Source organism: Oncorhynchus clarkii, chromosome 25 (genome assembly GCF_045791955.1).
Source record: "Oncorhynchus clarkii lewisi isolate Uvic-CL-2024 chromosome 25, UVic_Ocla_1.0, whole genome shotgun sequence".
In the NCBI taxonomy this organism is placed as follows: Eukaryota; Metazoa; Chordata; class Actinopteri; order Salmoniformes; family Salmonidae; genus Oncorhynchus; species Oncorhynchus clarkii.
In genome coordinates, this window is record NC_092171.1 from 28,875,423 (window position 1) to 28,891,549 (window position 16,127).

Here is a 16,127-nt window from a genome sequence, read left to right on the forward strand (position 1 = left end):
GATCCAACAAATATTTGCTTTGTCTATCATATTGAAATGTTAATACACATAGCTGGATGCTGCAGGGCACTCGCTGGGATTACTGTATGTGTCCATGAATACACAAATGTTGGCCGTAATATCATGGTGCCTGTTTAGTTTGACACACAACAGAGAAAAATAAACAATATTGATAACCTGTAAAAACATTTTTATGAGAATAAACTTCTCATCTGGCACAGTAGGTGGCAGCCATGCATTATTGTATTCCCGCGAGACTAGGAAGTCGTAGGGTTGTTGACAACCATAGCGCTTGACGTTCTCGAATAATAAATCATAGAAGGATGCGATAGCAATGTCGCCAGCGCTATCTTTTATACACGAGTTTAGCGTAACGTATGTGTCATCTATATGATAACAGGATATAGGGACATAATATAATGTAAGTCTGTGTAAACACTTGTGTTTTGTATTTGTAGTTAACGATAGCTAGGCTAGTCAACATTATCTAGTTAACGTTAGCTCATGTCAACATTGCTGATAAACAGCTCTTGGCCTGGCTGTGCTCATTCTAAGCTCGTTAGCTATCCGATATTTTCGGTTGCAGGCAAATTCAATTTTGACCTGCCCAAGTAATGTTGGTAGTTTCAGTTGATGTGGATTGTTGCTAACTAGGCTAATCGAGCTAGCGCTAACTGAAGGTATGAAAACCCTGAGGATAACCACTGCAGCAACTAGCAAGCTAGGTACCAAGCCTAGTCCCACACTATGTACTCTAGCCAAGTATTATATTATTCTATGCTATACATGTCATGTCTATCACCATGCGTTCCACACATGTTTGATAAGCCGTGCCTAATTTTCTTGTCAACAGAGCAGAGCATTGCCTGTGCACTATGGCAGCCCAAACTCCCCCACAGAGCGCCCTGAGGGAGTTCTGTCCCCTATACTACTTGCTTAATGCAATACCTGCCAAGGTCCAGAAAGGCTTCCGCTCTGTAGTGGTCTACCTGACTGCTCTGGACACCAACAGCGATTACATTGCTGTGGGGAGCAGTATCGGGATGCTCTACCTGTACTGCAGGCGGGTCAGCCAGATTAATAAATACAGCATAGAGGTGAGTATGCCACTGTTTTAGGCATTGCTTAGTTGATTTAATTATGTTGCATGCACCTTCACCCCAAAGCAAATTTGGTAACAAACATCCATTAACGATTTACAAAAAAATTAAAATGTAAGTAAATGTTTTTGCCCCAAGTAAGTAGGTATGTCATTCTAAACATGTTATATTTACAGGGGAAATCCGAAGCTATCACAGCAGTGAAGCTGCTCAGTTGTTTTGATGACTTGGTGGCAGTGGGCACGGTGTTTGGTCGGGTTGCTGTCTTTCAACTGGTGTCTCAACTTCCAGGCAGGAACAAACAGGTATGCCAACAAACCAATAAATCAACTGAACTGTTGATATGACTAAAGATAGTGTTTTTTTCTATTTTATTCTAGGCTTGGGTAATATACTATATACCGAGGAGTTTAGAAGTACCTACAGTATGATTTAAAAAAAAATCATACACAGTGGTGGCTAGATGGCAAGATCATGCTTATTGGTTAGAGCAAAGACAATCAATCCTCTTCTGGATCAAGATCCCTGCTGTTTAATATATATATATTATTTGCGTGCAGCAAACTGTGAGTAGCCTTTTGTGATTGTTGTATAACTTTATGAGCTGGGTTGCAATTAGTTTATGTTCGCTTGCATATTGTTAGCATTTAAGCAAGCATCCGCTATGGGACTTCGCTAGTAATTTGCTAGCTGTATTTATTTATTTTTACATTTAGAAACTATAGTATGTTATGGTACAGGAACAGTATGATGGTATAAACATTCATATACCACTCAACACTTTTTATTCCCTTCTAAAATGAACAGGTGCAAACAGCACAGATGTAAGTGCTGAGTAAATGTGTCCATTTGTGTAGAAAAACACTGAGGTCCCTCTATTTTCTGTAGCTAAGGCGATTTGATGTGGTTGGTTTGCACAAAAGCACAGTCACTGCCTTGGCCTGGAGTGCTAATGGAATGAAGCTCTTCTCTGGTGATGACAAAGGAAAGGTTGTGTACTCTACCGTGGACCTGGATCAGGTATAGCAGCTTTCATTCTTTCATTTTGGGTCAAGGTCTTTTTTGTGTGAATTTTCAGTAACACTTTACTTAAAGCCTACAGGTATTATGCAGTTATAATAAGCATTTTTTTTTACCCCTTTATACTCCCTTATATCCTCCAATAACAGTTATCTATATATCTATCAATCACACTGTGCTGTTTGTTTATTAACTCAATTCTCTCACGTGTTGTACCTTCGTATCCTCAGGGTGTATGTAAACCCCCTATCCTCAGGGTGTATGTAACCCAGTATCCTCAGGGTCTATGTAACCCAGAATGCTCAGGGTGTATGTAAACCCACTATCCTCAGGGTGTATGTAACCCAATATCCTCAGGGTCTATGTAACCCAGAATGCTCAGGGTGTATGTAACCCAGTATTGCGGTTGGAGCTTTGACGTGTGTTGTATGCTCATATCCTTAGGGTGTGTGTAACCCAGTGCTACTGTTTGAGGAGCTCTCAGCCATAGTCCAGCTGGAGTACAGTCAGAAGGTCCTGCTCATCTCCTCTTATCAGAGATCCCTGCTGTTCTACACCCAGGAACAGAACCTGCAGCAGCTGGGCACCAAGCCTAGGAAGAGGTAGCCACTTATTCATTAAAAGTACCACAACTTACACTGAGTATACAAAACATTAAGAACATCTGCTCTTTCCGTGGCATAGACTGACCAGGGGAATCCAGGTGAAAGCTATGATTCCTTATCGATGTCACTTCAATCAGTGTAGATGAAGGGGAGGAGACAGGTTAAAGGATTTTTAAGCCTTGAGACAATTGAGACGTGTATGTGTGCCATTCAGAGGGTGAATGGACAAGACAAGTGTCTTTGAACGGAATATAGTAGGTAGTAGGATAGTAGGTGCCATGTGCACCAGTTTGTGTCAAGAACTGTAACGCTGCTGGGTTTTTCACGCTCCACAGTTCCCCATATGTATCACGAATGGTCCACCACCCAAAGGACATCCAGACAACTGGCCTCACAACCGCAGACCACGTGTAACCACGCCAGCCCAGGACCTCCACAATCGATTTCTTCTCAAACCAGCCACCCGGACAGCTGATGAAACTGGGTTTGCACAATCAAATAATTTCTGCACAAATGGTCAGAAACCATCTTAGGGAAGATCATCTGCATGCTCATCGTCCTCATCAGGGTCTTGACCTGACTGCAGTTCGGCATCATAGCCGACTTCAGTGGGCAAATGCTCACCTTCGAAGGCCACTGGCATGCTGGAGAGGCGTGCTCTTCACGGATGAATCCCGTTTTCAACTGTACCGGGCAGGTGGCAGACAGCGTGTATGGTGTCGTGTGGGCGAGCGGTTTTCTGATGTCAATGTTGTGAATGGAGTGCCACATGGTGGCGGTGGGGTTATGGTATGGGCAGGCATAAAGATATGGACAACGAACTGAATTGCATTTTATCGATGGCGATTTGAATGCACAGTGATACCGTGACGAGATCCTGATGCCTATTGTCGTGCCATTCATCTTCCGCCATCACCTCATGTTTCAGCACTGCCCCATGTCGTAAGGATCTGTACACAATTCCTGGAAGCTGAAAATGTCCCAGTTATTCCATGGCCTGCATATTCACCAGACATGTCACCAATTGAGCATGCTTGCGATGCTCTGGATCGACGTGTACGATGGCGTGTTCAAGTTCCTCCAATATCCAGCAACTTCGCACCGCCATTGAAGAAAAGTGGGACAACATTCTACAGGCCACAATCAACAGCCTGATCAACTCTATGCAAAGGAGATATGTCACGCTGCATGCGGCAAGTGGTGGTCACTAGGGCTGTTACGGTGACTGTATTACTGCCACACCGGCGGTCACAAGTCATGACGACAGTCAAATTCCACGTAACCTATTAGTCACGGTGATTAGGCTTCTCAACTCTGATGCTGCTGATGGTCATTAGCAGCCTACCGAACTTGCTAACTTCCTTGTATTCGGCACTCTATTGTGCCTATAATCACTCACATTAAATGTAATGTAATGCTAATGTAATCGAAAATCTAATGCAGCATTTCTATAGACTATGCAATTGCGTGAGAAAACGGAGTGATGGCCTCTATTAAAAAGAGGAGGATCCCATCAGCTTTCTATAGGCTAGGCTAGGTCTAGTATATTTATTTCTTAACTTTATTTCTCAACTATTCATCACATTGCTTCTCTTTACCACAGGAGCACAGCCTACCCGGCTGGCATGAAAATGAACCACAGGAAAAGCGTCCTCCATTCACTATTTAAGTGCATATATGACATATATTGTTTGAGACAGGTGCATGATAATGGTCCATTCTAAATCAAAACAAATTTCACACTTATATTATTTAGTATATGTAAAGACAAAATTAAATTAAGAATAGTCTGATGGGTGCCAATATTAGCCTATCACTTGTGAATGATATAACTTGTGAATAATGCCCAGTTTGTGTGCAGTAAGGCAAGAAACAGAGCATGCCTTTTTTTTGTTGCAACTTTTTCAAGTCATCAAGTAGCCTAGCTCATAGGCCTATATGTTTGGATAAGGTTTGTATCACAACTGAAGTGACCAAATAACTACTTAAAATTAAGCACATTAATCCATTTTACAACAGGTGTAGAGCCTAACTGGCATACATACGCAGCGCGTAAGTTTCAAGATTTTCACCATAAAAATTATTTTAAAAAGCATTACATGCATAATCACATTTGCGGTCACTTTTGAGAATGTTTTTTTTCCTGCAAATTGATTGCATTTTGGAACATTTGCCCGTAAGCCTAGTGCCGTGTGCTCATTGCTGCGCTTATAATGTGAAGAAATAGCCTAATAATTTATTTACATTTTTAGCTAAACGTTCTGATCTGCTGCATCAGCCTCATTGCAATTAATTGTTTTTTTGATGATACTAGTCGTTGTATTAATTTGGGATCTATGACATCCCACAACTGTCCCAGACTATGTTTGGAATAATACGAATTGAGAAATCTGAGAAAATAATGTGAGTGAGAGGTTTTTCGGAGCAAGCAGATGTGAGAAAGGAATTGTAATTTTTATATTCAGCCCAAGGGCACAACGGCCACTAGCTGCAACAGGCATGGATTTTTTGGGGGGTGCATTATGGCCACACAAAGGGGATGCCGCTGGGAAATTCTAGGCATTATCAAGTGCTTGTCAAATTGTAAATCAGACTGATGAAGTGTGTACAGCTTGCGCAAAAAAACAAAGCAGAGCTCATGCCTTTTCATGCAACTTTTTAAAAATCATCATTAGTCACCTCATGCAGCCTTAATGTATAAAAAATCCAAACATATAGCCCAACGTTTATTTCACAACTGAAGTTACAAAAGGAACTCTAAATGACGCATATAGGAGGACCTGTTTCTTTAACCGCTTAACACAGAGTAGCCGTATGTGAGCACTCCCTCAAATCGTTTGGAGAAAATATCCTTTCTATTTTATTCAGCTCTGTTCAATTGTATTCTTCATACTATAAAATAATGCCATGGAATACTAAGGAAATCTTTTTGCTAAATGAACTAGTGTTGCCCATAGCTAAAAGGCACGACCAGATCAGGCGCTAACAAGGACAACACAGAGTATGCTATTCTGTTCTTCTGAAATAGATGATCCAAAGGTCTGCATCAGTGTCTTGTAGGCTTTGCGTGGAAGCCAGGAGATGCTAAATGTGTTTGTTAATTAACGTTAAGTTATCGTGAGACTGGCAATTATTTGCTTGACAATCACCAGCTGACAAAATGTCATGACCACCACAGCCTTAGTGGTCACACCAGATTCTGACTGGTTTTCTGATCCACGCCCCTACCTTTTTTGTCACAGTCAGTTATCTGACTGTGACCAACAGATGCATATCTCTATTCCCAGTCATGTGAAATCCATAGATTAGGACCTAATTTATTCATTTCAATCGACTGATTTCCTTACATGAACTGTAAAAGCAGTAATAAAAAAAGAAAATCTAGCATGTTGAGTTTAATATTTTTGTTCAATATAATATATTTATCTTGCATTGTTGATTTTCCTCAAAGCAATGGGAAGTTTGGTGCGTGCTTCCAGCCAGGCCTGTGTAAGCAGAGTGACCTGCTTGTCTATGCAGCGAGGCCTGGCCTCCGGCTGTGGCGGACGGATGTAAGTGGGCTTGTGGTGGACACACTGGTCCTCAAGCGTCTGTTCAACCAGGAGGTGCCACAGTTTGAGCTGTTTGCCAGGCCGGGCCCCACGGGGGGTTGTCGGCCCCACGAGAGGCAGCTGGGTGTGGTGAGCTGCTTCCTCAGAGAGGGCTGGGTCCTCAGCTGGAACGAATATAGTGTCTACGTGTTGGACTGCCTCAACCAGGTAAAGTGGTCCTCAGGCAGGAATGGATACTTTTTTGTTGTTGAAATATTTTTGTATATATTGTTTTCATAACAAAAGGGTAGACAAGCAGGAACATTTACATCATTCACTTAATACAAATGAATGGATACTTTACATGGATATCTGGATTAATAGATACATTAATAGATGGATTTTAGCTGTCTTATGTATTTCCTCAACCAGGGAATCACTTTTGAATTACTTGTCACAAATCATATTTTGATAGAGAAAAAAGTAGTCAGGTAGGTGAATCTAGCCTGTGAGAGTCTTTAAACCTGTGTCCTGTCAGGGTGTCATGTTATAGGTCTATCTCTGTAAAAAAAAAAAAAAAAATGCTGCCTTTCTAGGTGATCATCGGTGCACTGGAGAGCTGTGGGGACATCGTCTCTGTATCATGCACCGAAAATGAAATCTTCATCCTGAAAGGAGATCGGGACATTGTTCGCATCTCAAATGCTCCTGAGGACTTGGCTTCCAACAGTACGATGTCATACATAGTACATCGTCATGTCATAATATATCAGAAGCACTTTGTTCATTTCAAACCAACCATAGAGATTTGAAAGAGAAAGAATCATGATCTCCAGCTAACACTTTCTTTACTCCTAGACTTTAATATTGAATTCTTGTATCTCTATAGTCATTCCCACATATATAACAATCTTCTGCTCTTAACTTTCTCCTGCCCAGTTTCTGAGTTGTCCTTCCGTCTGACCTCTCCCCTGACCACTCCTACCATCCTGCTCCCTCCCACCGGCTCTGTGGAGACAGTCCAGACTATCAGGACAATGGCCATCATCACAGAGCCGGGGGAGCGGGAGAGGCTGGTGGATGAGGAGGTGCTGGAGCAGGACCAGCTGAGTAACAGCCCCGAGGCGGGGAAGGCCGGAGCCCTGATGGAGAGGCCTGAGGTGGGGGAGCGACTGGACCACCAGAGAGGGGGCAGTGTAGGGGGCACCAGTGATTTTCATAGCCGCAGCAGTTCCATCACGTCCTGCGACAGCGTTCAGGGCATGATGCTCTCCACCAGCACCATGGAGCAGTCAGAGCTCTCCTCCAGCCAATACAGTGCCATCAACCAGGAGGACTTTCAGCATGAGCTGGTGGTCCAGGCCATCAAAGTCAAGAAGAAGGCCAAGAGGAGGAGGCAAGGCGAGTGGCAGTTGTAGTGATTTAAGATCTAGTGTGTTATGCTGTGGTTGATCAAAAAATTTAAAAAAATTGCTGCGAATTGCTTTTTTAACAGATTAAAAAACGAACAGCTTTCTCTTATGATTCAAGACACTAATGTTGAAACTTCTTGCTGCTATGTTCTCCCGCTCTCTCTTTTTCTCTCTACAGAAAGTGGAAACCGCATCAGTGAGCAGCACAACAGCTGGTCCGAGAGCATTTACAGTCAGGATGGAGGAGGGGGCAGCGACGGGGGGACCAGCACCTCTATCAGTGAGCCCCCCTCAGCTTCCGACCACACAAGTTTCCCGTGCAGCAGTCTGGACCTACAGAGCAGGAGCAGCGGATCCCCCGACCAGGAGGGTTCCATCAGTGGGGGCTCTCCAGAACTCACTGCCTCTGGAGCTCAGAGCCAGGGTGGTGACCAGAGAGAGGACCCTCTGACTCAGACTCAACCCCCTGGGACTCAGCCTCCCTCCTGCCCCATGTCCCTGCCCTCCCAGTACATGGAGTGCCAGTCCTACCCAAAGAATGGCAACAGCCCCTCCATCACTAACAAAGAGGGGGAGGCTCCCACCCGACACATAGACCTATTACTGGAGTGCACCTTTGCCTACATGCAGACCTCAAAGGAGCAGGACCCCATGGAGGAGCAGGAGGATGATCTCCTGAGCCCCCTCATTGGGCTGGATGACTTGGACCAGGACGACCCCCACCACCAGCACTGTCTGCTGGATCTGGAGCCTCCTAGCTGTGTTGATCAGATGTGTTATTCCCTGGAGCCTGAGCAGTGCCCCTCAAGTGACGAGGAAGACATTTACGCTGTCCACGGAGTTCCGTACTCAGCCTCCAGCGCCAGCCTGGGAGACAGACTCAATGCCCTCAACCTCCAGGGGTCCAACATCGGGCAGCAGGACCAAGACAAGACAGTAATAGTTATACTAGTGGTTACAGTTATATCACACACAACATGTGACGTTGCATATTGCACATTCCATTTCAATAGGATACCATGTGGTTAGTAATGTCGCATCAAAATGAAAAGCAACGGATAATTTGATTGTTATTAGTCATTTTATGGCACATTTATAACACACAAACCATTATTGTAGGATGCTGTGTCTGGTTTGAACCTTCTCTCCTCTCCTGTAGTTAGCAGAGAGCTGGATGGGCTACACAGGGCCAGGCTGTGGCATCCTCAACCTGGTTGTGACTGACCAATACATCTGGTGTCTGGACTTTAAAGGAGGCCTGTACTGCAGTGCCCTCCCAGACAGGGGCCTGAGCTGGCAGAAGTTTGAGGACAATGTGCAGCAGGTGGCACTGTCACCTTCAGGTGATGAGGATGTCTGTAATATGGTCATTTAGCAGAAGCTTTTATTAATCTATTGTTAGATGCTTTTATTTCTAAATCTGCAATATGTAACCTTTTAGGCGACATGACCAAATTCACATAGAAATGTGAGTTATAGATCTGTCATTATCATTAAAAGCAAGTCTAAGAAGTTGTAGATCTGTTCTATATGCACTATTTCTATGCTTCCTGTTCTTAAGTTGAATTTTTGCGACTTTGACTATCGGTTTTGAACACCAGCTAAAAATACAATATTTTGGGGTATTGAAAAGATGTTCCACTGCGGTTTAGATGGTACAACGATTATCTACACTATTTTTGCTTGTTTTATCATATAAACTGACATTAAGGGAACTATTAGAATTTAAGCAACCAGGAAATGGCGGGCCATTTCTGCATATTGTACCTTTAAGCTTTTATTTAACTTTTATTCAGTGACTGGGTCTGTTAGGGTCTATCATGTGTATATATTGTGGAAGAGATGAAAGGCACTGTAGTTGAGGGAGACAAACTGCACCAGCAACCACTATCATCGAGATAGATCTTTACTTTTCGGAGTTGGTTAGTTTGATTACCAAAATGACATCTTTGGATGTACACTACCATTCAAAAGTTTGTGGTCACTTTGAAATGTCCTTATTTTTCATTTGTGGGTTTGATTACAGGCTCAAAATGGCCAGAAACAAATAACTTTCTTCTGAAACTCGTCAGTCTATTCTTGTTCTGAGAAATGAAGGCTATTACATTTGAGAAATTGCCAAGAAACTAAAGATCTCGTACAACGCTGTGTACTATTTCCTTCACAGGACAGTGAAACTGTCTCTAACCAGAATAGAAAGAGGAGTGGGAGGCCTCGGTGCACAACTGATGTCTGGACTTTAGACATTAACAATGTCTACACTGTATTTCTGATCAATTTGATGTTATTTTAATGGACAACATTTTTTTTTGCTTTTCTTTAAAAAACAAGGACATTTCTAAGTGACCCCAAACATTTGAACGGTAGTGTACATATTAGTAGATGCATTAAAGTTTAATTTTATTTTAGGGTCCCTGCTATGGAAGGTGGAACAGAAGACCATGACAGCGTATGCATGTGGTAAAGTCACCATCAAAGGAAAGAGGCACTGGTACAAGGCCCTGGAGGATTCTGCCTTTGTGGCGCTTGGTGAAGACACAGCATGGATCATCCGAACCAGCGGGGACCTCTACATGCAGACAGGTAAGCTACTGGTGACTATTCAGTACTGTATATCACTTTTACTCTCAATGGAGTATAGATTAACAGACCTGATTAGATCAAACACATTTAGACAAATTCATGTTAATTTTTTTGTAGTTTCTTCAAGATTTTGATGGAGCATTATTTTAATGCTTCTTTAATGTAAGTATTGTTAATGTACTTTTTGCATAACTTGATTCACTCTATTTTAAACAAGACTTTGTGATTTTAGCCCCAGGTGGCCTCAGAGTATTAAGAATAGTATATCACAATCCTGTTTATTGGCAAAGTCTGAACTCTCAATTCAGCAAATCAATTCCTGAGATTAACCATTCTCCATTAGATGGTGCTGTTCAGGCCCATAGTAAATAGTATCATCAGTCACTGGCTAAATCTTCTGAGAGGTAATCATAATTCTGTACGGATGGCATATTAAGGATCAAAATAATGAAGCCTAGTAAATCCAAAACATGCTTTTAGAAAGTAATATTTAACCTTTGGTGTTGTGATGGATTGTAAAACACACTCGCTGGCCCTGCCCTGCTGGTCATGACAAGTATTATATTATTATACTATGGGTGGGTTTAATCCTGTTTGCTGATTGGTTAAAACCGCATTCCAGCCGATGTCTATTCCACTAGTTACCACCGGCTAAAGCTATGATGTTGAAATGCCTATTTACTCTGTTTCATCTCACTGCGCAATCCACTGTCTCAACAGCCCAGCCAGGCAATTTATAAACTTGATCTCCTCTGTAAAAAGCATCTTGACATTATCTCCCACTTCTTTTAGACTAGCGTTTGATTTTCAGCAGGGGAGATTTGTATAAACCTTGTCTGTCTCTCTGACATTTACAACAATGTTTTTCTATACTGAAATCCAATCTTCAGCTGTCCCATAATATTGAACGTGTCTGACGGGAGTCGGGAAGAGACAGACAGGCAGGCAGCTTTTGTCAGCCAGTCGAGATCATGAATCATCATTTTTATGGATATATGCAAAGAAATGTCAGTAGAAAACAGGTCAAATGAAACTAAATGCAGCTAGTTTGCTGTCTTTCCAGCTTCAGATTTAAGTGATTGTGTTAGCTGTGTTGTTGGCTAGCTCCTCAGAGCAACAGTGTCCTGATGAGAAAGCACATTTTCTTTACCAGGCAAAATTGTGCATCATTAGATACTTTGCTGTATTAGGAGATACTTTGCTGTTATTCTGTCTGCACTGTTTGACGTGACTGTAACTTAGCTGTAGTTGTCTAGCTAGCAAGCTAGGGATAAGAACATTGCCAGTCATTATGGCAATGGAATATTTAGAACGAACCACTGGGTTGCTCGTGTCCATAGATACAGAACAAAAAGACTGAACGACTGGGTCGCGTCTCTGGCAACAGAACCAATGGAACGAACGACCAGCCGGCTTGGGTTGCAACTTTAGATTTGTGTCGGGACTATGTCTCGTGGAAGAAGGAAATGGTATGAATAAATTAATCAAAATAAAGTTTCTAATGAACGTTTGTCAATCATTATTTTTACAATTGAAGTAGGAAGTTTACCTTAGCCAAATACATTTAAACTCAGTTTTTCACAATTCCTGACATTTAATCCTAGTAAAAATTCCCTGTCTAAGGTCCGTTAATATCACTACTTTATTTCAAGAATGTAATGTCAATAATAGTAGAGAATTATTTATTTCATCACGTTCCTAGTGGATCAGAAGTTCACATTCACACAATTAGTATTTGGTAGCATTGCCTTTAAATTGCTTAACTTGGGTCAAACATTTCGGGTAGCCTTCCACAAGCTTCCCACAATAGGTTGTGAGAATTTTGGCCCATTCCTCCTGACAGAGCTGGTGTAACTGAGTCAGGTTTGGAGACCTCCTTGCTCGCACACGCTTTTTCAGTTCTGCCCACAAATTTTCTATAGGATTGAGGTCAGGGATTTGTGATGGCCACTCCAATACCTTGACTTTGTTGTCCTTAAGCCATTTTGCCACAACTTTGGAAGTATGCTTGGGGTCATTGTCCATTTGGAAGACCCATTTGCGACCAAGCTTTAACTTCCTGACTGATGTCTTGAGATGTTGCTTCAATATATCCACATGATTTTCATTCCTCATGATGCCATCTATTTTGTATAGTGCACCAGTCCCTGCTGCAGCAAAGCAACCCCACAACATGATGCTGCCACCCCCGTGCTTCATGGTTAGGATGGTGTTCTTTGGCTTGCAAGCCTCCCCCTTTTTCCTCTAAACATAACGATGGTCATTATGGCCCGAACAGTTCTATTTTTTTTTCATCAGCCCAGAGGACATTTCTCCAAAAAGTACGATCTTTGTCCCCATGTGCAGTTGCAAACCATAGTCTGTATTTTTTATGGCGGTTTTGGCTTCTTCCCTGCTGAGCGGCCTTTCAGGTTATGTCGATATAGGACTCGTTTTACTGTGGATATCGATACTTTGGTACCTGTTTTCTCCAGAATCATCACATGGTCCTTTGCTGCTGTTCTGGGATTAATTTGCACATTTCGCACCAAAGTACATTAATCTCTAGGAGACAGAATGCGTCTTCTTCCTGAGCAGTATAACGACTGCGTTGTCCCATGGTGTTTATACTTGTGTACTATTGTTTGTACAGATGAATGTGGTACCTTCAGGCTTTTGGAAATGGCTCCCAAGGATGAACCAGACTTGTGGAGGTTTACAATTTTTTTTCTGAGGTCTTGGCTGATTTCTTTTGATTTTCCCATGATGTCAAGCAAAGAGGCACTGAGTTTGAAGGTAGGCCTTGAAATACAGCCACAGGTACACCTCCAATTGACTCAAATGATGTCAATTAGCCTATCAGAAGCTTCTAAAGCTGTGACATCATTTTCTGGAATTTTCCAAGCTGTTTAATGGCACAGTCAAACTTCTGACCCACTGGAATTGTGAATTATAAGTAAATAATCTGCCTGTAAACAATTGTTGGAAAAATGACTTGTCATGCACAAAGTAGATGTCCTTACCGACTTGCCAAAACTATAGTTTGTTAACAAGACATTTGTGGAGTGGTTGAAAAACAGGTTTTAATGACTCTAACCTAAGTGTATGTAAACCTCAGACTTCAACTGTATATATTGGTAAACTGTGAAAGTGATAATGCCCTCAAAACCGATGTTTGGAGGATATACAGTTCATTACGAAATTATTAACGCCTTGACTTTTTCCATATTTTGTTATGTTACTGCCTTATTCTAAATGGATTAGTTTTTTTCCCTTGTCAATCTACACAAAATACCACACAAGGACAAAGCAAAGCAGGTTTTTAGCCTTTTTAAAAATGTATTAAAAATACAAAAACAGAAATCACATTTACATAAGTATTCAGACCCTTTACTTAGTACTTTGTTGAAGCACCTTTGGCAACGATTACATCCTCAAGTGTTCTTGTGTATGATGCTACAAGCTTGGCACACCTGTATTTGAGGAGTTTCTCCCATTCTTCTCTGCAGATCCACTCAAGTTCTGTTAGGTTGTATGGGGAGCAGCGCTGCACAGGTATTTTCAGGTCTCTCTAGAAATCTTTGATCGGGTTCAAGTCCGGGCTCTGGCTGGGCCACTCAAGGACATTCAGAGACTTGTCCCGAAGCCACTCCTGCTTTGTTTTGGCTGTTTTCTTAGGGTTGTTGTCCTGTTGGAAGGTGAACATTCACTCCAGTCTGAGGTCCTGAGCACTCTGGTGCAGGTTTTCATCAAGAATCTCTCTGTACTTTTCTCCTTTCATCTTTGCCTTGATCCTGACTAGTCTCCCAATCCCAGCCGCTGAAATACATCCCCACAGCACGATTCTGCCACTACGATGCATCAGACTAGGAATGGTGCAAGTTTTCTTCCAGACGTGATGCTTTGCTTTCAGGGTATTCATCAGACCAGAGAATCTTGGGGTCATGGTGTGATAGTCTCCAAGCGGACTGTCATATGCCTTTTACTGAGGAGTGGTTTCCGTCTGTCCACTCTACCATAAAGGCCTGATTGGTGGAGTCCTGCGGAGATGGTTGTCCTTCTGGAAGGTTTTCCCATCTCCACAGAGGAACTCTGGAGCTCTTGTCAGAGTGACCATCATGTTCTTGGTCACCTCCTTGACCAAGGCCCTTCTCCCCCGTTTGCTCAGTTTGGCCAGGTGACCAGCTCTAGGAAGAGTCTTGGTGGTTCCAAATTTCTTCCGTTTAAGGATGATGGCCATTGTGTTCTTGGGGACCTTCAATGCTGCAGACAGTTTTTTTGTACCCTTCCCCAGATCTCTGCTTCGACACAATCCTGTCTCGGAGCTCTACGGACAATTCCTTCAACCTCACGGCTTGGTTTTTGCTCTGACATGCACTTTGAACTGTGAAACCTTATATAGACAGGTGTGTGCCTTTTTCAAATCATGTCCAATCAATTGAATTTACCACAAGTGGACTCCAATCAGGTAGTAGAACCATCTCAAGGATGATCAATGGAAACAGGATTCACCTGAGCTCAATTTTTAGTCTCATAGCAAAGGGGCTGAATACTTATGTAAATAAGGTATTTGTTTTTGTTTTTAATACCTTTGCACAAATTTCAAAACCTGTTTTCGCTTTGTCATTATGGGGTATTGTGTGGATTAATGAGTGGGAAAAAACAACTAAATGTGGGAAAAGTCAAAGGGTCTGAATTCTTTCCGAATGCACTATATGTATATGGGATATATACACTTTAATTTGAATTCGATATGATTAACTAAGAAACTAATGTGAGACTGCTATACTGTTAATAGTTTAGCATGATTAACATTCTGTTACATATAGACATTCCCGGCCCCTCACTAACTCACAAAAACAACAAATACAACAAATGCCTGAAACTTGACTGTGTGGTTGTGATCCCGTTCTGCAGGTTTGAGTGTGGACCGTCCGTGTGCACGAGCTGTGAAGGTGGACTGCCCATGTCCTATGGCCCAGATCGCAGCGCGTGGCGGGGTGGTGTGGGCCCTCAGCCAACACAGGGCCGTCTTCTACAGAGGTGGCGATGGCCTCAGCAGCTCCTGCTCTGAGGGGGAAATGTGGAAGTATGACAAAATCAGGTAGGACCTTTTCTGAAAAAGAGAACCTGCAAAAAGAGGCCCCAGTAACAGTGGAGTTAGCTCTGGTCGGTTCTTGTGACACCCCTGTGGGTTGTGGTGTGGTCATTCCAGATAATTGTAATTCAACTGATTCTTTCACCTTTTTTGAAAAGAGGAAGGAAGACGTGTGTCATAGATACCTAGTAGCAGTAAACGTTTAGTTAGTTCGACCGACCAGGGTTCAAATCCAGATCTCCAGCCTGCCACAGGACTGTGTTAACCTGCTGAGCTAAATCCTCCTAGGCATTAGCTTGGGGAGCTAATGCACGTCTTCAAGACTCAGGCAATGTTAGCTTTCTTTATTGATCATTACATATTTGTGTGAATGTGTTTTTCCTCCTCCCAAAGTGAGAGTCAGGGTCTGGAGCCCATCTGTATAGCCATGGGAGAGAGCAACACGGCTTGGGCTCTGGACACCAGCGGCAGTCTGTGGTTCAGGACTGGAGTCACTGCCAGGAAGCCCCAGGGGGAAGATGACCACTGGTGGCAGGTTGGTATCCTACAGACTGTGTTCAATGTTTTCCATACGTCGTCTATCTTGCACTATGATCATTTTTTAAGAGCATGTATTATTAAAGTCAAATTTAGGATGGTTTGCATTACAGACTTCACCATGGGATGAGTATGGGTCTGGTGTCAACAGATATGGTCGCCTCTCTTCGAGTCCTTAGGAAACTATGCAGTATTTATTTATATATTTTTGTATGTATTATTTCTTACATTGTTACCCCAGGAAATCTTAAGTCTTATTACAT

The 16,127-nt window shown here is 42.5% G+C and overlaps 1 protein-coding gene across 3 annotated transcripts in view; it reads left to right on the forward strand.

The window, feature by feature from the left end:
• The first annotated feature begins 243 nt into the window (after positions 1 to 243).
• The window catches only part of LOC139384133 (tectonin beta-propeller repeat-containing protein 2-like), a 34,131-nt gene continuing 18,247 nt past the window's right edge, over positions 244 to 16,127 (forward strand). The window contains exons 1-13 of one of the 3 annotated variants that reach the window (XM_071128810.1): positions 244 to 421; positions 854 to 1,097; positions 1,277 to 1,405; positions 1,989 to 2,120; positions 2,565 to 2,722; positions 6,177 to 6,483; positions 6,852 to 6,984; positions 7,195 to 7,656; positions 7,846 to 8,603; positions 8,827 to 9,010; positions 10,077 to 10,250; positions 15,147 to 15,333; positions 15,721 to 15,862. In XM_071128810.1, the coding sequence (XP_070984911.1) occupies positions 876 to 1,097; positions 1,277 to 1,405; positions 1,989 to 2,120; positions 2,565 to 2,722; positions 6,177 to 6,483; positions 6,852 to 6,984; positions 7,195 to 7,656; positions 7,846 to 8,603; positions 8,827 to 9,010; positions 10,077 to 10,250; positions 15,147 to 15,333; positions 15,721 to 15,862 (2,988 nt within the window). In that variant the 5' untranslated portion in view covers positions 244 to 421; positions 854 to 875. Of the gene's footprint in view, positions 422 to 706; positions 726 to 853; positions 1,098 to 1,276; positions 1,406 to 1,988; positions 2,121 to 2,564; positions 2,723 to 6,176; positions 6,484 to 6,851; positions 6,985 to 7,194; positions 7,657 to 7,845; positions 8,604 to 8,826; positions 9,011 to 10,076; positions 10,251 to 15,146; positions 15,334 to 15,720; positions 15,863 to 16,127 lie in introns of those variants that run through there. The other 2 variants (XM_071128809.1, XM_071128811.1) reach the window with 2 other exon arrangements.